Source organism: Acipenser ruthenus, chromosome 56 (genome assembly GCF_902713425.1).
Source record: "Acipenser ruthenus chromosome 56, fAciRut3.2 maternal haplotype, whole genome shotgun sequence".
NCBI classification, from domain to species: domain Eukaryota; kingdom Metazoa; phylum Chordata; class Actinopteri; order Acipenseriformes; family Acipenseridae; genus Acipenser; species Acipenser ruthenus.
Window position 1 is genome coordinate 6,026,137 of NC_081244.1, and position 23,370 is coordinate 6,049,506.

The following is a 23,370-nucleotide window of genomic DNA, read 5'->3' on the forward strand; positions in this document are numbered from 1 at the left end:
TAAACTATCTATCTATATATATATATATATATATATTCTGTTTTTACAATTGTTTTAACTGGTCTTGTCCTGTCTGAATTTTTTGCCGTTGATTTCAGACAGAGTTGCGCTTCCTTGATCACCTGGAAGTTGAAATTTGCCCCCATCCTTTTGAAGTAAAACGTTAACTGTCAAATTGCTTTGGTATTAATTTGTTTCAAGAAATGTATCTCCTGCTGTAAGGCCTTTTTTTTATAGACTTTCACACAAAATTCCCATGATCCTTGGTTTTGCCTTGCTGAACAGGGATGGGAAGAAGTCTCCGATTGCATAGCAGTTGGATCCATTCCTGGTTTTACTAGGAGTTTAATCAGACACACCTGAGCTTGTTAGCTAGACACACTGGGGGCTGATCCAGCTGGTAGTAAAACCTGGAATGGGTGACACTGCTGTGCAATAGGAGTCTTATTTCACCCCTGGCGCTGAGGTTTTCAGTGCAATGCGGTCTGCCATATTAAGACTGCACTCAGCATTTCTTTGCTGTATTTAGCCTTTGTCCTCTGGGTGACACGGCTATGAATCTAATCTGTACTGTACAAGCAGCTGAGAAAACTGCCAAAATTAAACCCCATGTACGTCATCACCCCACAAACCACAATGACAGATTATCACGGCAGAAAAAAGGGGTGCTGTGGCAAATTCCTAATGAATTCCTGCTGAATCCCACAGGAATAGCACCTTGAATATCTTCTGCATTTCCTCGGAGTTCTGAAGTCATTCCGTTTTGAATTCAGCCCCCTGTTCATTCACGTGGGCTTAATTACCCAGATTCCTTCCACGTTCCTTTTGTAATAAATGCTGCATTCCTGCATGAATTAACACTTCTCACAATCTCTTGGTGGGCGCGTAAGAGGATATGAATACATGCATTATACAGCAGTGTGCAAAATTTATTACAGCACCCCATTGCTTCTGTAGTTTTGATTTGTTGTGCATGTGAAATCCAACCACTGGAACTGAAAAAATATTTAGCGAGTGTCTAATTTAATTGATGATTTTTAATAGGCTACACAGGCTTAAAATGGTAAGACAAAAAGAACACACAGTCACAGATGGTAAAACGCACAAGACTTTTTAGAAGCTGTTTAAGATGCCTGATTGAAGCACAAAGCGGTCTGACGTTTTCACACACGAGAGCCTAGTGTTTCTGTATCACTGATTACTGAGCAGAAATTGAAATTCTCACACCCAGAGGCAGGTATATAAAGGAGATCAATGACAGATCTCGAGGTGTTCAAACACATTTGCACACACAAAAACTGTTGCATCAAGACGATCACAAAACAACCCAGAGCTGAGCATCGTGGTTTGCAAATTTATTTTATTTTCAAGTTGCACAACGCTGTCAAACAAGGCAGCATTCAAACTAAACATGTACTTTCACGTTATCACATCTCACAGTTTAAAAAAACAAACTCAGTTTTGTTTTACACTAAACCATTTTCTGAATGCAAGAAAAAAGATTGCAAAAACTGAAAATGTTGCTTCATAAAAAGACATTAAGCTATATACCACTTTTGAAGTCTAGAAAGAGAAAGGGAGGCTCTTATACTCTCTTAACAGCCTCCCTCTGTTCTACCAGCCCAGCACAGAACAAGAAACTATGAAATGAGCCCCATCTAGTTACAGCAAAGCAATCGTTGACTCTACAGTGTGTTGTCAAGACATGACTGAACAGGTGCATTGCTATTTATATACTTAACGAAAAACTGACACAAATGAAAACATTTCTAAATCTAACATGAAATACTGTACTACTGTTACGGCTTTTTTTTGTGATATTGTTCGGTAGTTCCTTGGATTACATGACGTTAAAGATCAATTAAGATCAAAAATCACGTTCATAATGTTTTATGCAAAACTGTTGCCTATAGCTGTAGTATCGAGAGCTTCAATTTCAGTTCTCTATACTACAATGTTTTGAAAGCACTGTAAACAGTGTAGGAGTGTGATGATCCCTATTATTATTATTATTATTATTATTATTAATTTATTTATTTCTTAGCAGATCCCTACTTTATTGAATTTCCTGACTCTGAAATCTCACAACCAAGTACTGGATTTCACGACAGATTGCCCCCGTATTCAATTTTGCCTGCTAAGAGATATGAAAGCAGGCATCTTTGGGATTGGATCCAAGCGCCCTTAATGAAACCCGTAAAGCACAGAGAGAAGTTCCTGGAATCGTGAGATCTGGCAAAGACGGTTTAGGAGACTCTGGTTAGGCTTGCTGCAGTGTTGTACCTTTCTGGGTTTTTTTTTTTAAAAAAAGTGGCATGTGTTAGAAATTGTGCAATGATGAGGCGAGTGGTGGAAATGGTTCTGAATTATAGAAGATTTTATTAACACAGGCAGACAGACAGACAGACAGAAGGACAGGGGCACTGCAATGGCAATGCAGGCAGACAGACAGACAGAGGCACTGCAATGGCAATGCAGACAGACAGACAGACAGACAGAGGCACTGCAATGGCAATGCAGACAGACAGACAGACAGACAGAGGCACTGCAGTGGCAATGCAGACAGACAGACAGACAGACAGAGGCACTGCAATGGCAATGCAGACAGACAGACAGACAGACAGACAGACAGAGGCACTGCAATGGCAATGCAGACAGACAGACAGAGGCACTGCAATGGCAATGCAGACAGACAGACAGACAGAGGCACTGCAATGGCAATGCAGACAGACAGACAGACAGACAGACAGAGGCACTGCAATGGCAATGCAGACAGACAGACAGAGGCACTGCAATGGCAATGCAGACAGACAGACAGACAGAGGCACTGCAATGGCAATGCAGACAGACAGACAGAGGCACTGCAATGGCAATGCAGACAGACAGACAGACAGACAGACAGACAGACAGAGGCACTGCAATGGCAATGCAGACAGACAGTGGCACTACAATGGGAATGCAGACAGACAGACAGACAGACGCACTACAATGGCAATGCAAACAGACAGACAGACACAGACAGACAGACAGACGCACTACAATGGCAATGCAGACAGACAGACAGACAGAGACAGGGGCAATGCAGACAGACAGACCGACCTTAAAAGACTTGGTAAGGATGGCATATCCTATTTCAAATGAACTATCCATGGATTAGACCTTCAAAAAGGGAGGTGAAAACTAAGATACTACGTTCCACTACCCCAACTGTGAGAAAGGTATTCTAGACTGCAATTATTATTATTATTATTTATTTATTTCTTAGCAGACGCCCTTATCCAGGCTGGGCGACTTACAGTTGCAAACAAAAATACAATGCATTGCCAGCTACTTGCTAAGCACAAAGGCTTTTCCATAACCTATTCATCGTGAACGATATATAAATCAAAGTCTTCAAAGTTAATCGTAGCGAATTTTAAGCACATCGCTAGTTAAGTCAGAGACAGGCTTAAGACGTAGGGTAAGAGACATTTCTTTTTTTGATTTAATTTTATTTATTTTTTACAGTGTGTGGTGAGGGTATAGAAAGGGCTACGTTGTTGATGCTGAATCACTTGGATTCTTTCTGACTTGACAAAGTTTTGAGATCAATCATCTAATAAGAACCGGACAAGCTCCGATAGGCTCAATGCGATTCTCTCCTCCATCACTTCTGAATGTTCGTTTCTTCATGTTCTTACGATGACCAAACGAGACGACCAATGCCTTTGTCAGCGTTGCAAAGAATAAAAAATATGATTTATTAAAACGCTGAAATGATTACAGGTTCCACTAGCATATAAATGAAATGTCAAAATACCAATACAAATTCAACAGTTTATTTTCCAACATAACTGAATTATAAACCGCTATTCCCACCAAAATAAAAAAAATTCAAACATTTACTATCATAAAACATAGTTTTACACCTTACTCAGCAAGTGCAGATTTAAAAAAAAAAAAAAATTCCAGCTGTCATTACATCATCATACCAGGGGGTGGCGCTGTAAGACAGGCACAAGTCTTAAGCTAAATAAAAAATAACATCACAAAAAGGGGAAGTCTGTATACTGTTTGCAGTTACTCCAAATGGTTCCGAGTTGCGTTGCTCCAACGAGACAAGACAATGTTAAACCCATACAGAGGAGAAAAATCACACAGCTGATTGGATTACATTAATACAACCGTCTGTTAACGTAACCAGTGCATATTTTTAATAGAACCACAAATTAGGGATTGGGGTGGGTATGAAGGACAATTAACACATCCACCTGTTCAGTATATATTAGTAACTGTATGTATCACAAATCCATTTGCTAGCCCCGATACATATAATTATTTTGCTTTACCGGCGATACGATGCACATCGTGATGCATGCGAGGGTTCCTGCCGAGCTATCTGTATGATGCATAACAAGATCAAAAGATCTTTTCTTTTGTTTTTTTGACAAAACACCACAATTTACAGCAAGACTAGGGCTGGGGACTGTAGTGCCCACGTTTCCTCACTCAGACCCCTTGCTTACTAAACACCCGGGTAGCTCTGAATAGATAACCGTCTCCTCTAAAAATAAGCTCAGTATTTGAACGAGCGAGACGTCTCGCAAGTAGAACGGTCCCTCGAAATGTTCCCCTTTCTCTAGGAAAGACAGCACAGCTGGGGACGGGGAGTTTGTTGCCGGATAACTCCGATTAAAATATTGAGCATATTTTTAAAGAGGAGACGGTGATCTATTCAGAGATACCCAGGTATTTAGGAAGTAAGGAGTCTGTACTTCTGTCCCAATACTTGAGGAGTTGTAAAAAAAATATTCATGACTGTATGGACTAACAGGCAGGTTTCAGAACAAAGCATTTTTGTAAAACATCTGTGTGTTGTTTTACTGATGCGATTGCAAGGTTTTTTTGGGGGGGGTTACAGTGATCGTGGGACCCCCCACATCCAAATCGAAAGTCCGTTTAGTCGTCCTTCTTAACTCTTGGAGTCCCCCCCTGAGCCTGTCGAAAGACAACACAGAAAACAGATCAATAAAAATTCTTAATACTCAGCAGTGAATTACTGTACCTGCCGTTAACCCAATACAAATCCACAACATGTTACAGAGCAGGGAACACTAACCCATTCATGTGCGTCTCAAATACTGTACTGAACAGTTATTAGCAAATGACAAACTGTCTGGCTCTGAAGATACAACTGAGATAACTGATAACTGTCATTATAGTCTAACCCCAATGCATTGCAGGTGTTTCAATGTCTTCCAAACTGTTTCTTCTTAAAACACACACGTGAGATAAGGACTGATAGCATAGGAACGTTTACAAACGAGAGGAGGCCCCATTCGGCCCATCTTGCTCGTTTGGTTGTTAGTAGCTTATTGATCCCAGAATCTCATCAAGCAGCTTCTTGAAGGATCCCAGGGTGTCACCTTCAACATCATTACTGGGGAGTTGGTTCCAGACCCTCACAATTCTCTGTGTAAAAAAGTGCCTCCTATTTTCTGTTCTGAATGCCCCTTTATCTAATCTCCATTTGTGACCTCTGGTCCTTGTTTCTTTTTTCAGGTTAAAAAGAGTCCCCTAGGCAGACAGACAGGCAGGCAGGCAGGCAGACAGACAGACAGGCTACATATATCTACACATGCTCCAGTAGGGAAAGAGTGAGGCTTTAGAACTCTGTAGAGATTAACGAGGAGGGGGTTCCTCAGCGGGTAAGTGCTTTTGATAGCGCACACGTGGCATTGCCTGGAATTTCTGTGTTTGCTGGCGCAGTAATCAAGGGTGTGTTCAGATAAGAGCGACTCAATTAATCACCGCTCGTCAGTCAACACTAACGACCTTAGAGCCTTGGTATTGGCAAATATCACCGAATCTTCTACTCTCAAAAGCACAAACTACAAGGTATTTATAATAACAGGTCCATCTTTTACCGTGTAGACATTTTATTTTATTTAATGTGAATTCAAATCCCTACCTGAGGTCAATTCTACCAGAAGCCCCAATGCTAGTACAGTAGTATTTCACGTTTGATTTCGAAATGTCACGTGAAGCAGACGGAAAACTACAAAGCAGGGTGTATAATTCAACACGTTGACATTATTTCAGCAGGTTTTCGACTTTCATTCAAAATTGGTTAATCCTATAGGGTGATGCAAAACCTCTGGCCACCCTAAATACATTTGCAGGAGTGTTTACTTAAAACTCAGCAAGCCTGATTTACATGTACATGTAAATCTTCAAATAAAAAGCAGGAGGATTCTGCAAATTGCATCGATTCACAGTGACACTAAAGGCAGTCTCTGACCGCTTACTTCTCTCAAAGGTAATTGATTCTGGCTCCAATCTTAACCGCAGCACAGACAGATATAGCAGCTGCACCGAGCAGGCGGAGTTAACCCCTTGTGTCCCAAAACCTCTTTTAATAACCACTGAATAGGCAACGCCATGAGCTGAATCTAACATTAGAATTACTGATCCTTTGAGGAGTGGTAAACTTACTCCTCCAAAATACAATTAGCCTTTTACGATACAGGAATGCCAATTTGTCCAAATACCTTTAATCACGCCCCAAACTTAAACAAAGTCTGCTTGACGAGTTATTTCCACTGATAAAGTTTTACCTCCTAAGTAATTATGTGATAATATTGTGCAGCTCTTTGCGACGTAAGACATAAGTGAGGTCTTCTGTAAGACCATGGAACAATATTAGACCAGTGACATAAATACACAAAATAAAAATGCAGACATGCCGTTTCTGTCTAGGGACGCTCAATCGCTTGGGTGTGGGCTGACTGTACGAGGCATTTCACTGCTCGAATCACATGTCTGATCAGCAAGGCTTTCTGACATTTGGCAAAAGCAGGCCAGCTGATACGGGATCGAATTGCTATCCAAAGTTCATCCCTCATTTAGCACACGGCTGGCTTCTTGAATGGTCTGGAAAGGCTGTTTGGAGACCATCTCATGGGTTTAAAGTAAAAAACAGCTGTTGCCCCCCCCCCCCCCCACCCCCCACCCCCCACCCCCCACCCCACACAGCCCCTCCTCCCCCATTCACAAAGCCAGGGCAAATTACAATGTAATCATGCCATTTGTGATTAATTACAGTTCAGATTCTATTTCTGAATTGCATTCTCTTACATCATCCATTAAACACTTCGTAGCGCTAAGCTTAAGACTAAAATAACGCCTGCTCAGTGAATGGCAAACGTTTCAACCGCAAGGCACTGAGAAGAGAGTTCTTCTCGTTGAAGCTTTTGTTTAATAAGACGCACCTGAGCTTGTGGCTAATCAAGCTCGTAATAAAACCTGGAATGAAACAGGAATTCCCAATCCTGTTCCGTTTCGAAAAAAAAAATGACTTTACAGGGAGATGCATCAAACTCTGAATTCTAAAACCACTGCCATGACTGAATAGTTCAAACGCCTGCTGATTTAGATAAGGCTAAATCAGTAGGAGCTACGTGCTCAAAACCCATACGCTACTGTACCAGCTGAAGCCAGCCCAGCTCTCTAGACTCAAGCAAGGAATCTGCCCCTCGTAAACCAGGAGAGGGGAGAAACGACAAACAAGGCAAGACTAAAGATACACTGGTGTGCGTCATCCCCATAGTTCATTCAACAGAACCTTTCCTGATCGAATATCAGATAGGTGAGAATGGAAGATCTGTCATTCGGACGAGCTCCTATTGGAAGTGACTCTGCAGCAGCAGTTGATGATGCACAGTTCACCCCCCCTAGTCTCTTCGGATAATAGCATCTGCTGAAATGACTCATTAACAATATTTAACAATAATTAACTGAGAACACTTTGTTATTCGAATAGCAAGTAGCTTTAAAAAATTATTTTTTTTTCAGCCTCTTCAAAATCCAGCTTAAAACTACCATGCAAGGTGAAGGTCAATTTATATTTTTCCTTTTTTAAAATCAATTTCTAATCCCAGTTCCTTCGAAAGCAATTGGAATTGATCATTTAAAAGACATTATTAATAATAATAATAATAATAATAATAATAATAATTCTTGGGATTGCTAAACTGCTTTCATTAGAAGCCAACTTAACTGACTGGCAAACGGCGACTTCAATTGATGTGAATTCGCTGCCGTTGGGTCGAGAAGCTCATTTTAACAGAATGCTGCAATTTTGATCAACGGTGCGTTGGAATTGATTACAAGGGAATGGGAAAATTGAGAACGGATTTTAAAAAGAAATTGAAAACCTGGAATTAACCCTCCACCCTTCATGCATTGAGAAAACGACTCAGCTATTAAACGGGTGCATAAGGACCTTTTTATTTTATTGGGTTTCATGTTCCCATGTGCTATAACTGTTTAAGTAAGTTGTGTGTGTTGTTTTAATTATTTTACATTTTCACCACTTTTTTAAAACTTTTAAATTGCATTCCCTGTCTCAAGATGGCTTCACATATACCCACATGGACCTCTCAGAACTACATTTCCCATCATCCTCCTGCTCAGATATGTAACCGAGATGGATTTACCAGTGAGCAGGAGGATGATGGGAAATGTAGTTTTAAAGTGGACATCCCTAAACCATGACTTAAGGATGTAATGTGTACACGCCACACTCAAAACACCAAGCTCGATCAAATCAATGCGTTCATGTGACTGAAAACACAGAACTTCACCCAGACACTGACCTGCAGCTTGGCGTGTTCCTCCAGCAGTCTGTCGTACTCTTTGGTCAAGTTCTCTGCCTGCTTCTTGATTGCTTTCACGTCGTTCTCCGAGGTCTGCAGAGCTGGAAAAATAAATGCATAGGTAAATAAAAGACTCACTGACTCCCGGTCCTCAGCTCTAACTACTGGGCCACACTGCCTCCCTCCCTCCCTCCCAGTCCCTCAGCTCTATCCACTAGACAAGGCCACACTGCTTCCCTCCCTCCCAGTACCTCAGCTCTATCCACTAGACAAGGCCACACTGCTTCCCTCCCTCCCAGTCCCTCAGCTCTATCCACTAGACAAGGCCACACTGCTTCCCTCCCTCCCAGTACCTCAGCTCTATCCACTAGACAAGGCCACACTGCTTCCCTCCCTCCCAGTCCCTCAGCTCTAACCAGTAGACTAGGCCACACTGCTTCCCTCCCTCCCAGTCCCTCAGCTCTATCCACTAGACAAGGCCACACTGCTTCCCTCCCTCCCAGTCCCTCAGCTCTATCCACTAGACAATGCCACACTGCTTCCCTCCCTCCCAGTCCCTCAGCTCTAACCACTTTAGACAAAGACTGAACTGCTCCCTCCCTCCCTCACCCCCCTAAGAGAAAGGGTGCTCCCTCCAGTCCAGGGCAGGCTTGAGGCATGGAGACTGAGCTGCTCCCTTACCCCCTAAGAGAAAGGGTGCTCCCTCCAGTCAAGGGCAGGCTTGAGGCACGGAGACTGAACTGCTCCCTCCCTCCCTCACCCCCCTGTGAGAAAGGGGGCTCCCTCCAGTCCAGGGCAGACTTGAGGCATGGAGGTTTAGTAAGTGAACAGTTGAAGCAGTACCTTTCTTGGTAATCTCATACTCTTCCTTCAGTTTCTTGAGCTCTGCCTTCAGCTTCGTGTTGTTCTCTTCCTCCAGACCCGGTCCCTTCCTCCCGCCCTCCGGAACTTCAATGCCAGCTTCTTTCAGCTTCTGCAAATCACAAATGAGATGCACTTCGTCAAGTCCAAGTCCGGCAGCTCTATTTAACCCCAGAAAGTACCAAATTCATATTTTGCTTTGGAAATCAGGTAGCTGTACGCGTGTGATTTTACACATTCTAGGTAACCCATTTCATCCCCTCACCACTCTCTGTGTGAAGAAGAGTCTCCTTCAACAACATGACTAGGTAACCCATTCCATCCCCTCACCACTCTCTGTGTGAAGAAGAGTCTCCTTCAACAACATGACTAGGTAACCCATTCCATCCCCTCACCACTCTGTGTGTGAAGAAGAGTCTCCTTCAACAACATGACTAGGTAACCCATTCCATCCCCTCCCCACTCTCTGTGTGAAGAAGTGTCTCCTTCAGCAACATGACTAGGTAACCCATTTCATCCCCTCACCACTCTCTGTGTGAAGAAGAGTCTCCTTCAACAACATGACTAGGTAACCCATTCCATCCCCTCCCCACTCTCTGTGTGAAGAAGTGTCTCCTTCAGCAACATGACTAGGTAACCCATTCCATCCCCTCCCCACTCTCTGTGTGAAGAAGAGTATCCTTCAACAACATGACTAGGTAACCCATTCCATCCCCTCCCCACTCTCTGTGTGAAGAAGAGTCTCCTTCAACAACATGACTAGGTAACCCATTCCATCCCCTCCCCACTCTCTGTGTGAAGAAGTGTCTCCTTCAGCAACATGACTAGGTAACCCATTTCATCCCCTCACCACTCTCTGTGTGAAGAAGAGTCTCCTTCAACAACATGACTAGGTAACCCATTCCATCCCCTCCCCACTCTCTGTGTGAAGAAGTGTCTCCTTCAGCAACATGACTAGGTAACCCATTCCATCCCCTCCCCACTCTCTGTGTGAAGAAGAGTATCCTTCAACAACATGACTAGGTAACCCATTCCATCCCCTCCCCACTCTCTGTGTGAAGAAGAGTCTCCTTCAACAACATGACTAGGTAACCCATTCCATCCCCTCACCACTCTCTATGTGAAGATGTCTCTCTTTACCTCTGTCCTAGGTCAACAGAGATCCTATCCACAATATTCCTGGAAGTTCTGACTCTTTCTAAGCAGAAAGAGATCTGCAAACGGCAGAATTGCCGAGTTAAGCATTGGATGGGATTTGTAACGAGAGTAAAGGTCCTGCAGGTTGATTTCAGGGTCTTGGCAAGCCTGATGTTTATGAAACTGGACTCAACCAGTGGGAGAAGCCAAGGAATTATCATCAGCAACTTAATCATGAAGAGCCAGGCATGATTTTTAGCTCCTTCGGTGCATCGTGATGTTGTGTGTACCCTTTTCAAGTTTCCCCATAGCAAAAGCAAAGTGGAGTATATATTATTAATTAGTCGTTTAGCAGACGCTCTTATTCAGAGCGACTTACACAGACTAGAGGTGAACTACGCATCAACAGCTGCTGCTGTGGAGTCACTTACAATAAGACCTTGTTTGTTTTTTACATCTTGTCCGAAGGGAATAGCATAGGGAAGCATTGTAAAGCACAGAGAGGTCTGGTAAAGCATAGGCAAGCATTGTAAAGCACAGAGAGGTCTGGTAAAGCATAGGGAAGCATTGTAAAGCATAGAGAGGTCTGGTAAAGCATAGGGAAGCATTGTAAAGCACAGAGAGGTCTGGTAAAGCATAGGGAAGCATTGTAAAGCACAGAGAGGTCTGGTAAAGCATAGGGAAGCATTGTAAAGCACAGAGAGGTCTGGTAAAGCATAGGGAAGCATTGTAAAGCACAGAGAGGTCTGGTAAAGCATAGGGAAGCATTGTAAAGCACAGAGAGGTCTGGTAAAGCATAGGGAAGCATTGTAAAGCACAGAGAGGTCTGGTAAAGCATAGGGAAGCATTGTAAAGCACAGAGAGGTCTGGTAAAGCACATTGCACGATATTCCCCGCTGAGATTAAAGAATCTTTTTAAACAACGCGGTCGACTCGCCTCCTGAAGCCTCTCGTTCTCTTCCATGTACTTCCTGGCCGCGTCGCTCGCTCCCTCTGCCTGCTTCCTGAAGGCCTCGTTTGACGCCACCATAGAGGCCTGCTGAGAGAGCAGGGTGACCAGGCGCCTGAGCAAACTGGAGGAACAAAAAAACAAACGCAAGAACATTTGAATGAATGCAAGGATTCCAAAACGAGCTCAAGAACTGGGACGGAAAGAAGACATCTGAGAAAAGAGTTCTTCTCCCTGAAACTATTTCTAAATTCTGTTTCAGGGATGGGAACAAGACTCCCGTTCCACAGCAGTGTGATCCGTTCCTGGTTTCACTGTGAGTTTAATAATCAGACACACCTGAGCTTGTTAGCTAGACACACTGGGGGCTGATCAAGCTGGTAGTAAAACCTGGAATGGATTACACTGCTGTGCAATAGGAGTCTTATTTCCATGCCTGATGTCTGTTTATCCCACTTACATTAATACATACATCAAAAGAAATGGTTAAAACTTACTGGATGCCACCTGTAAGGCCGGAGAATAACACAACACAGCTGTATCCCAAAAAGTGACATTCCGTCGACCGTGTGCTCTGAATCACTGATATGAGCCAGCGATTCGAATTTCATGTTGTTTTTCTGCTGTTTGAAACACAGTGTTTGACTAACTGCAGGCAGAACCCAGACTGATTGCAAAGTTTTCTAATGCTATGCATTAGAGGGTGCTGGTTGGCACTCTGAATCATCTAGCCTGTACTTCAGCCACTAGAACCTAGGATCAACTCTCAAGACACCACCTGTTCTCTCTCGCTTTCCATGCTCTTTAATCCTGATATCTGCTATTAGCTGCTGCTGCTACTATTTCATGTATCATGCATTGTTTTTAAATGTATATCATGTATGATGCATTTCTCTGTATTTAAAGTATTATGGATTTCCTTGTTGTTACTGCATCTTGTAAAGAGTTTTGTGATGGTGGTCCGCTATGAGAGGCGCTATACAAAATAAAGACTGATTGATTGATGAATTTCTGCGACTGCTTGCAAGCATGCACTTCACAAGCATGGTTCAGACTATAGGTTAAAATACATTAGCAACTGCAGCAGAATATCCGATCCTGTAAGATGGACCTCGTTCACACAGGCTTATTAGGGGGTCAAAAACAGTAAACTCGGGCTCTTAACAGGACAGAACAGGACAAGTCTGTTAAAGCAAGGCTTGCAAACAGTGATTTCTTCAACCTAAAGCAGTGCCAGACAGCTTGTAAAATGAATGTTTATAAAACGTAAAGTGACTACCGATATCAAATCCCCGTTCTTAACAGTTTTCCTGACCGGATCACAGACGGTCTATCTTCTGCCCAGATCCTAACCTTATGCATTACAAGACAGCTTCCAATTCATAAATCAGGCTCACTAATCTGCAGTCAACAGCAAGGTCAGCAGTTGGTCTGCTATTTTTATTAACGTTAACATGAACACGTATGTGCCTTAAATCAACGTCTGTGTCAAGGGAGGACATTAAAAAAATATCCAGTAAAGGTTTTAGTAGTTTTATTTTAAGTCCCCTTTATAAACTATTAAATCCTTGCTCCCATTCCAGGTTTTAATACAAGCAGGGATGGGAATAAGACTCCCGCTGCACAGCGGTGTGATCCAGTCCTGGTTTCACTATGAGTTTAATAATCAGACTCACCTGAACTTGTTAGCTAGACACACTGATCAAACTGGTAGTAAACCTGGCCTGGGTGAAGCTGCTGTGCAATGGGAGTCTTATTACCATCTCTCAATCAACGCATGATATGCATTCGAGATCTAGTTTCAAGAGAGACAGCTGCAGACGTACAGCACCGTGCCCCTCTCTCCCACCCCTCCCCCCGTTTCTCAACCAGCAACATTTACGATACGGGATATAAATAGACATTCCCAGCTTTAACCCCTGTATGGAGAAAATCTGCACTCTGTTTCCAGTTCACTGCACAAGCTGAACTTCAGGAAAGATTGCAGCCCTGAGTAGTAAGCCTTGCTGTAAAAGTACAAGAAATACCGCAGTTCTAGAATAAGCCTAGGAGTGAATTAAACATTGTTGTTTGTAAAAATTAGACCAGACACCTTGTGACAGGGTATAAGCCCCTGCACATGGGGAACTGTGTACATTTGTATATTTGAGATGAACTGTTGCAAACATATGGATTTGTGTCCATTAATTGAATTTTTGAATCGTGATCACTCTCCGTTTTGGGACCACTACCTGCCTTTGTGAAACAGCAGCTGAAATCGGGTGGGTGTGTCTCAGCGGAGGGTCATTATAAAAACATGGCAATCCCTATGAGGCCTGCCGTTTCCAAGGCACCTCTGATTTATCGTTTGTTGTATTGTGTTTTATTTGTAGAGTCTTGTACCGTCCTCTGTGCGATACCATTGCTGGTAGCGTCACATGAAATTATTGTTTACTTTTTGTGTTTGTGTTTATTAATTAAAATCCTGTGCGCCTGTGTCGGGATAACAACGTCAATCTACGTACTTCGGTCTCTTGTGTGTTCTCCTCAGCTGTCTGAGGCACCCAGTCATAGCGCATGCGTTTCTTTCTCATTTTAAAAGAAAAGGTTTTGTTTCATATTGTTTAGTGCTGGGAGAACTATTGGAATACAGGAAGAAAACATTGATTGAAAATGCATTCAGTGGTAAAAACAATTACTGAAAAGGAATGACGGATTCTGGTTTATTTCCTAAATGTTTAGATTTGAGGATTAGAAACACTGAAAGAAACTTCATAAATTCAACGGCAAACGTTTCCACTAGAAGTCTTTCTCAGCGCCTTCAATAGAAACACTAAAAGAAACGTCATAAATTCAACGGCAAACGTTTCCACTAGAAGTCTTTCTCAGCGTCTTCAATAGAAACACTGAAAGAAACTTCATAAATTCAATGGCAAATGTTTCCACTAGAAGTCTTTCTCAGCGTCTTCAATAGAAACACTGAAAGAAACTTCATAAATTCAACGGCAAACGTTTCCACTAGAAGTCTTTCTCAGCGTCTTCAATAGAAACACTGAAAGAAACTTCATAAATTCAACGGCAAACGTTTCCACTAGAAGTCTTTCTCAGCGTCTTCAATAGAAACACTGAAAGAAACTTCATAAATTCAACGGCAAGTGTTGCCACTAGAAGTCTTTATCAGCGTCTTCAATAGAAACACTGAAAGAAACTTCACAAATTCAACGGCAAACGTTTCCACTAGAAGTCTTTCTCAGCGTCTTCAATAGAAACACTGAAAGAAACTTCATAAATTCAACGGCAAGTGTTGCCACTAGAAGTCTTTATCAGCGTCTTCAATAGAAACACTGAAAGAAACTTCACAAATTCAACGGCAAACGTTTCCACTAGAAGTCTTTCTCAGCGTCTTCAATAGAAACACTGAAAGAAACTTCATAAATTCAACGGCAAACGTTTCCACTAGAAGTCTTTCTCAGCGTCTTCAATAGAAACACTGAAAGAAACTTCATAAATTCAACGGCAAACGTTTCCACTAGAAGTCTTTCTCAGTGTCTTCAATAGAAACACTGAAAGAAACTTCATAAATTCAACGGCAAACGTTTCCACTAGAAGTCTTTCTCAGCATCTTCAATAGAAACACTGAAAGAAACTTCATAAATTCAACGGCAAGTGTTGCCACTAGAAGTCTTTATCAGCGTCTTCAATAGAAACACTGAAAGAAACTTCACAAATTCAACGGCAAACGTTTCCACTAGAAGTCTTTCTCAGCGTCTTCAATAGAAACACTGAAAGAAACTTCATAAATTCAACGGCAAACGTTTCCACTAGAAGTCTTTCTCAGTGTCTTCAATAGAAACACTGAAAGAAACTTCATAAATTCAACGGCAAACGTTTCCACTAGAAGTCTTTCTCAGCATCTTCAATAGAAACACTGAAAGAAACTTCATAAATTCAACGGCAAACGTTTCCACTAGAAGTCTTTCTCAGCATCTTCAATAGAAACACTGAAAGAAACTTCATAAATTCAACGGCAAACGTTTCCACTAGAAGTGTTTCACTCTGCACGATCGACACCAGTGACCTGCGCCACACAGAAGACAGAAAACGCAACAGCAGGGACGTACAGAGAAGCCAGCGGCATGTTAGGTTTTTTTTTTTTGTTTTTTTTTAATGTAACTCGTGTAGAGACAGTTTGAGTACTGCAATGTACTCACAACCACAACAGGAGGGCAAAGCCGGCGATGTAAAGGTTCCTCTGAGCTCTGAACAGCTTCATGTGAATGTGCTCCACGGCCACCGGGTTGTTGATTAGGTCCACCTTTTCCGTGACGCTGTACTTGCGCACCTCACGACACGCATCTGGGGGGGGGGAGCGAGAGAGAGAGAGAGAGAGGGTGAGCGAGAGAGCGAGAGATAGAGAGAGCGCAAGCGAGAGAGAGCGAGACAGCGAGAGATAGAGAGAGCGCAAGCGAGAGAGAGCGAGACAGCGAGAGAGAGAGAGAGCGCAAGCGAGAGAGAGCGAGACAGCGAGAGATAGAGAGCGCAAGCGAGAGAGAGCGAGAGCGAGAGAGAGAGAGAAAGATAGATAGAGAGAGAGAGAGAGCGTGAGCGAGAGAGAGCGAGAGATAGATAGAGAGCGCAAGCGAGAGTGAGAGAGAGAGATAGATAGAGAGAGCGTGTGCGAGAGAGAGCGAGAGAGAGAGAGATAGATAGAGATGCCACCAGTCATAATGGAGTCTGTTCAACGCACCTCTGAGTGTTACCTCCTTGCAATCTAAGATTATTAACTACAGCCAAGGGTTTTGCATGACCTAGAATTGTAGGATTGAGTCACCATTAAGATAGAATTCGATCTTTTATTTAACATCATGTAAATCAAATGAACTACAAAATGATATCGCAAATAAAAAAATAAAAAAAGTCTACCGGAAGCCGTAATAGCAGTACAGTAGTATTTCATGTTAGATTTCGAAATGTCACATTTTTCAAATTTGTCAGTTTTTCATTTCAAGTCTATGGAAAACTCCAAAGCGGTGTGGAATTCAATATGTTAACAAGGGAACATTATTCAGCAGCTTTCATTGGACTCTATGAAGCTGAGGGAGTTCATTCTATATAGAGGGTGTGCAATTCAATATGTTAACAAGGGAACATTATTCAGCAGCTTTCATTGGACTCTATGAAGCTGAGGGAGTTCATTCTATATAGAGGAGGTGTAATTCAATATGTTAACAAGGGAACATTATTCAGCAGCTTTCATTGGACTCTATGAAGCTGAGGGAGTTCATTCTATATAGAGGGGGTGTGATTCAATATGTTAACAAGGGAACATTATTCAGCAGCTTTCATTGGACTCTATGAAGCTGAGGGAGTTCATTCTATATAGAGGGTGTGTGATTCAATATGTTAACAAGGGAACATTATTCAGCAGCTTTCATTGGACTCTATGAAGCTGAGGGAGTTCATTCTATATAGAGGGTGTGGAATTCAATATGTTAACAAGGGAACATTATTCAGCAGCTTTCATTGGACTCTATGAAGCTGAGTGAGTTCATTCTATATAGAGGGTGTGGAATTCAATATGTTAACAAGGGAACATTATTCAGCAGCTTTCATTGGACTCTATGAAGCTGAGGGAGTTCATTCTAGAGGGGGAGGATGCAAAACCTTTGGCCACAGCTGTGTATTTTTCTGCCCGATTATTTAACTGTAAACATGTACTAGATTTGCACACCGAACGCTATTAAGTATGGAATTTAAACCCTTCCTTCGCACTCCTTTAAGGATAGGGCCAGTAATAACTTTGCCAGTCTTAGGAGGTAAGAAAAAGGGATTTTAAACTTTCAGCGACATGCCTGTAGCTACTCAATCTCCTCAGAAGAGGTCTCCACTCACCCATAAGCAGGAAGACCAGTATTACGATAAGAACGACGAAGTAGGCATTGCCATAAGCCATGACCATCTTCACCAGACGAGACTTGAAGACTCGATTCCATCTGCCGAGAGACAACAGCAGCCAAGGAGTGTCACACAGCGCTGTTTCATTCACAGACACCCCGAGAAACTTCATACATCCAACGGCAAACGTTTCCACTAGAAGACTTTCTCAGCGTCTTCAATAGAAACACTGAAAGAAACTTCATAAATTCAATGACAAACGTTTCCACTAGAAGACTTTCTCAGCGTCTTCAATAGAAACACTGAAAGAAACTTCATAAATTCAATGACAAACGTTTCCACTAGAAGTCTTTCTCAGCGTCTTCAATAGAAACACTGAAAGAAACTTCATAAATTCAATGACAAACGTTTCCACTAGAAGACTTTCTCAGCGTCTTCAATAGAAACACTGAAAGAAACTTCATAAATTCAATGACAAACGTTTCCACTAGAAGTCTTTCTCAGCGTCTTCAATAGAAACACTGAAAGAAACTTCATAAATTCAATGACAAACGTTTCCACTAGAAGTCTTTCTCAGCATCTTAAATAGAAACACTGAAAGAAACTTCATTGAGGGGAGCTCTGAACCCCAGGACTGGGTGCAGCAGCAGCAGGGCTGGTGTGAGTTTGTAACCCTGCTCAAACTCCTGGCTTCTGATCATTTCAATATTAATAATAATAATACTAGACTTCATTGAGGGGAGCTCTGAACCCCAGGACTGGGTGCAGCAGCAGCAGCAGGGCTAGTGTGAGTTTCTAACCCTGCTCAAACTCCTGGTTCCTGATCATTTCAATAATAATAATACTAGACTTCATTGAGGGGAGCTCTGAACCCCAGGACTGGGTGCAGCAGCAGCAGCAGCAGGGCTAGTGTGAGTTTCTAACCCTGCACTTGAGACCCCTTAGTTTTGAGGGACCCTGTGAGCTCGTTCCTACCTGGTTGGTGAGATGAAGGGAACGCAGAGCAAAAGCACAGCAAACACCTCCCCATACAGAAAAGCAGCAACGGCCGTCCACTGCAGACTCATCTTCACTGAAACGGCTGCAGAGAGGGAGAGAGGGAGAGGGGGAGAGGGGAGAGAGGGAGAGTGGGAGAAGGGAGGGGGGGAAGCCAGTCACTTTATTCTTCAAATAAAGAAGTAAAATCCGTGCTTAATAGAGTTTAAAATGTCAACCTTTTGTGTAATCCGTTTTAAACTGTCAAACACCATCAGGGACGGAACGCAGCAGGGCTAGTGTGAGTTTGTAACCCTGCTCAAACTCCTGGCTCCTGATCATTTCAATATTAATAATAATAATACTAGACTTCATTGAGGGGAGCTCTGAACCCCAGGACTGGGTGAAGCAGCAGCAGCAGCAGCAGCAGGGCTAGTGTGAGTTTCTAACCCTGCTCAAACTCCTGGCTCCTGATAATAATAATATTATTATTATTATTATTATTATTATTATTAATAATAATAATAATAATAATAATAATAATAATAATAATAATAATAATAATAATAATAATAATAATAATAATAATACATTGAGGGGAGCTCTCAAAGCCTGCAGGGTTTTTTAATGACCTTCGGATAAAACCGTTGCCTCATTTGACTTCATTATGAATTCATGAATGAGACTCAATGACAGATACATTGTTAATGAGCTTTGTGTCACTCATTCCCCAGGATGTGTGAATACCACTGAACCGGCTTCACACGCAGCTTAAACCACAGCGCCCCCTAGTGCCTGCATCGCGTATTTCAAGACATGTGACAACACCGTTTTTAATGATCTGTTTAAAAGGGACTAAGGGGTTCAGGGTTTGGGGTTCAGGGTTTTTCGATCAACAGCAATCTGTTCAAACGAGCTTCTCACAACCGTGGCAACAAATTCACTTCAATTGAAGCCGCTGCTTCTTATTCATTATTATTATTATTATTATTATTATTATTATTATTAATGTCTCTAAAATATCAATGCCAATTCTTTGAAATGAATTATAATTGGGTTCCTGGTTTTGCTATGAGTTTAATCAGACACACCTGAGCTTGTTTCCTAGACACACTGGGGGCTGATCAAGCTGGTAGTAAAACCTGGACTGGGTGACACTGCTGTGCAATAGGAGTCTGATTCCCATCCCTGCAATAACATGACACAGAAGAGTCGATACAAGACATATTCCTGTTTTCCTGTGCAACTTAAATATTGTTCAATGCTGTTCATTTATATATATATATATATATATATATATATATATATATATATATATATATATATATATATATACTGGTACTAAAAAAAAAAATTCAAAGCCCAGGGTTTATAATCCAATGGCACCACCTGCTGCTTTAAAATATAAACTACAGCTAAAACAGAACGAAGTGAACGACAGAAAGCGCTGGGCTGCAGTGTGGAAGGCAGCGGGTTTGAGGAGCTCAGTGGTTAGATAAAGAAAGCGCTGGGCTGCAGTGTGGAAGGCAGCGGGTTTGAGGAGCTCAGTGGTTAGATAAAGAAAGCGCTGGGCTGCAGTGTGGAAGGCAGTGGGTTTGAGGAGCTCAGTGGTTAGATAAAGAAAGCGCTGGGCTGCAGTGTGGAAGGCAGTGGGTTTGAGGAGCTCAGTGGTTAGATAAAGAAAGCGCTGGGCTGCAGTGTGGAAGGCAGCGGGTTTGAGGAGCTCAGTGGTTAGATAAAGAAAGCGCTGGGCTGCAGTGTGGAAGGCAGTGGGTTTGAGGAGCTCAGTGGTTAGATAAAGAAAGCGCTGGGCTGCAGTGTGGAAGGCAGGGGGTTTGAGGAGCTCAGTGGTTAGATAAAGAAAGCGCTGGGCTGCAGTGTAGAAGGCAGCGGGTTTGAGGAGCTCAGTGGTTAGATAAAGAAAGCGCTGGGCTGCAGTGTAGAAGGCAGCGGGTTTGAGGAGCTCAGTGGTTAGATAAAGAAAGCGCTGGGCTGCAGTGTGGAAGGCAGCGGGTTTGAGGAGCTCAGTGGTTAAAGAAAGCGCTGGGCTGCAGTGTGGAAGGCAGCGGGTTTGAGGAGCTCAGTGGTTAAAGAAAGCGCTGGGCTGCAGTGTGGAAGGCAGCGGGTTTGAGGAGCTCAGTGGTTAGATAAAGAAAGCGCTGGGCTGCAGTGTGGAAGGCAGTGGGTTCGAGGAGCTCAGTGGTTAGATAAAGAAAGGGCTGGGCTGCAGTGTGGAAGGTTGTGTGCTTAGAAATAGGTGGTAGTTTTAACAGTAGCTCTTAAATAAAGGTACAGCAGAATGTAAAAACGGCTCAGCATTTTGCATTGCAAATTCATCCAACGTGATTTCACCCTCTGGAAAAAAAACACACACACACAAAGACACACACACAATGGCGAACTTTCGTACTTCACTATACAATCTCCACGTAAGAAACCGCAGCTGTTTACAGACCACTGTAACAGTGTGGTGATGTCATTCAGTCAGTCTTATCTGTGTCACGTGACTTGCGTGACACAATTTAGCTGGTTTGTTACGCAACCTCGTCAAGAAGGGTTGCGTCATCTGACAGACACGAACCAATCGTCGATCAGGATTCAACATTTTTTGGGGAGAATTAAAAAAATGAAGAAAAAAAACGCCATTCCTAATAATAATGCATTCGTCCAAATGTTAAATACAGGTCTAAATATGCACACACGCGTTACAGTACGGTGTTAGCTATCGAATTCATTCGAAATATTTTAAAAACTACAGGTTTGTATGAAAAATGTCAACGAGAAAAAAAAAAAAAAAAACGACCTACTTTGTAATTAATATTATTAATAAACACCTAATTTGTTAGGGTGTTCATTTTTAAACACCTGTTCGTATGTCATTATTACCGTATTATTACATCGGTGACGCAGCAAATATATTATTATTATTATTATTATTATTATTATTATTATTATTATTATTATTATTATTATTATTATTATTAATGGTTTTACGTCACCAACCCAGACACCCCAGTATTTGCCTCGTCATCATACAACTTTAATATGTATTAGTCAGATAAAAAAAAATATATGTTTTGCTGTATTTATGTTTTATTAACTTTTGACAAGTCTTACAAATTCAATATTATTACTAAGTATGAAACTTACTGCAAACGTGTGTAAAAACTTACGTCACCTTACCTGTACTGACTGTAAATACTGTAAACATGTGACGTCAGCCACACCTAGAATACGGTGATATTGAAAATAATAATAATAATAATAATAATAATAATAATAATAATAATTTGTATTGATGACATTCAAACTGTATGATCGTGGATTTTTTGGGGGGGGGCTAAAAAATGATATAGTAAAATGTGTTAAAACTATTTAAAATATAAACCAGAATAATAAATAAAAACAAAAAGAGCCGGCGTCACAATTTAATTCGACTTTATAAAGATCATTTTAAAAAAGAATTAATGACAAAAACAAACTCCAAACATCTGTCAGCAGTTTAATTTACCTTCATATTGCATTTATTTATTAAAATTATGACTGCCTTCAAAAAAACACTTTTCTTTTACGTTACAGTACCGTCAACCTCTTTATTAGTATTTATTTATTTGCCAGTTGCAGTTTAGTTACCTTTTTCCTCTCAGTGTTTTTATTTTAATTGCAATGTTTGGACGGCTCAGCTTCAGCTTCACGACTCCTGGATGTGGTCCGCCTTTCACTGACAAACACGGGAAGCAGACGAGGCGTAGAAACAATGATTAATTAAATTAAAGTCTGCCTTGACCAGTTTTAAAACACTCAGGGTCCAACTCGAGTCGGACGCTTGGAAGAAGGGTTAGAAAAAAAAACGACATTTTTGGCTTCGACGAGGACTGGAGGAAGCCAAAATGGCGCCGGCAGGGCTGTAGTCGCAAAACACTCACAATACTGTATGAAATGTGTACTTCTTTCTTTATTATCTTTAATTTGCGTTTTTTACTTCACCTAGGTCACACAATATTTGGTCAGATTTGGGAACAGTCGTTTTTTTTGGTGGGTTTGGAAACTTGGCAAGGCAGCCGTTAGCTAGGACTATAGGACAGTCAATCCCGTGATGCAGTTCGGTGCTCCGTTACAGGCGCCGTTTGTGGAGCCCACTCAGTACTGGAATACACAGGCGATATCGTTAATATAAAGTAATTTGAATGTTATTTCTGAGAATTAATGCTCGGTTGTGTCCGTAAACATCTCGCCAGGGCAAGCTCGTATACGTTAAAAGCATTGAGAGTATACAGCTAAACTGTTCTGCGGGCTCCAGAAATGGCGCCGCTGTACTAACTCCGCCCACTTGTGACATCATTTTCCTGTCCTGGGGAAGTGTGTTGCCCTGGCAACCCAGCAGGAAAACAAGGCCGAAAGTAAAAATATAAATATAAATATAAATTGTTTTGAAGACACGGGGGCAGTTTATCGGGATTATTTTGTCATTTCTTTTTCTGTACACGAAGTTTATGAGGCCAGGAGAAGGAAAGCGAGGTAGAATAGAAGGACATTCAGACAGTTGCCATTTTCTACGTTTTTTTCCCCCCTTATGACTCGGATAACGAAGATTGCCAGCTGCTATATTATAATGTTTATTTTTATTACAATACTGTAATATAGGCAAAGATATCAGCAACATCCACCTCTGTATAGGAAACGGGGCAAATAATCGATCGATCAGTGTTTAATGGAGAAAATGAAAAGCCATGGCGATCGATACAGATTAATCGATTCAGTGTTGTATCTCTAATATTTTCAAGTAGAACTGGGGAAATAAACACTCAAGTCACTCCAATATTGAAGCCAGTTTTATTTGCGCGTTGTTAAAATTTAAGCGGACATACAAGTTAAACATGATATTCAACATCTGAGCAGCTTTCCCGTTTGAACCCTTTTCAAAATTCACAGTTTCAT

At 41.8% G+C, this 23,370-nt stretch overlaps 1 protein-coding gene across 2 annotated transcripts; it reads right to left on the reverse strand.

Annotated features, from left to right (window-relative positions):
* Nucleotides 1–1,350: 1,350 nt before the first annotated feature.
* Nucleotides 1,351–22,524, reverse strand: LOC117404299 (B-cell receptor-associated protein 31-like). Of its 2 annotated transcripts, none has more exons than XM_059017437.1 (8): nucleotides 22,066–22,524; nucleotides 18,433–18,538; nucleotides 17,455–17,555; nucleotides 15,774–15,918; nucleotides 11,572–11,707; nucleotides 9,480–9,609; nucleotides 8,637–8,737; nucleotides 1,351–3,705 (listed from the first exon to the last, which is right to left on the reverse strand). In XM_059017437.1, exons 2-8 carry the CDS (start codon nucleotides 18,522–18,524, stop codon nucleotides 3,592–3,594), a joined length of 819 nt encoding a protein of 272 aa, XP_058873420.1. In that variant the 5' UTR covers nucleotides 18,525–18,538; nucleotides 22,066–22,524; the 3' UTR covers nucleotides 1,351–3,591. The 2 variants fall into 2 exon arrangements, with proteins under 2 accessions (XP_058873420.1, XP_034770889.2); XM_034914998.2 differs by having other exon boundaries at nucleotides 1,351–4,977; nucleotides 22,066–22,520.
* Nucleotides 22,525–23,370: the final 846 nt, after the last annotated feature.

Coding starts and splice junctions, on each gene's coding strand:
- LOC117404299 (XM_059017437.1), bottom strand. CDS start 18,524: ATGAGTCTGCAGTGGACGGCCGTTGCTGCTTTTCTGTATGGGGAGGTG. Junction 9,610..11,571: donor AGAACGAGAGGCTTCAGGAG/GCGAGTCGACCG, acceptor TGTGATTTGCAG/AAGCTGAAAGAAGCTGGCAT. Junction 8,738..9,479: donor GTATGAGATTACCAAGAAAG/GTACTGCTTCAA, acceptor TTATTTTTCCAG/CTCTGCAGACCTCGGAGAAC.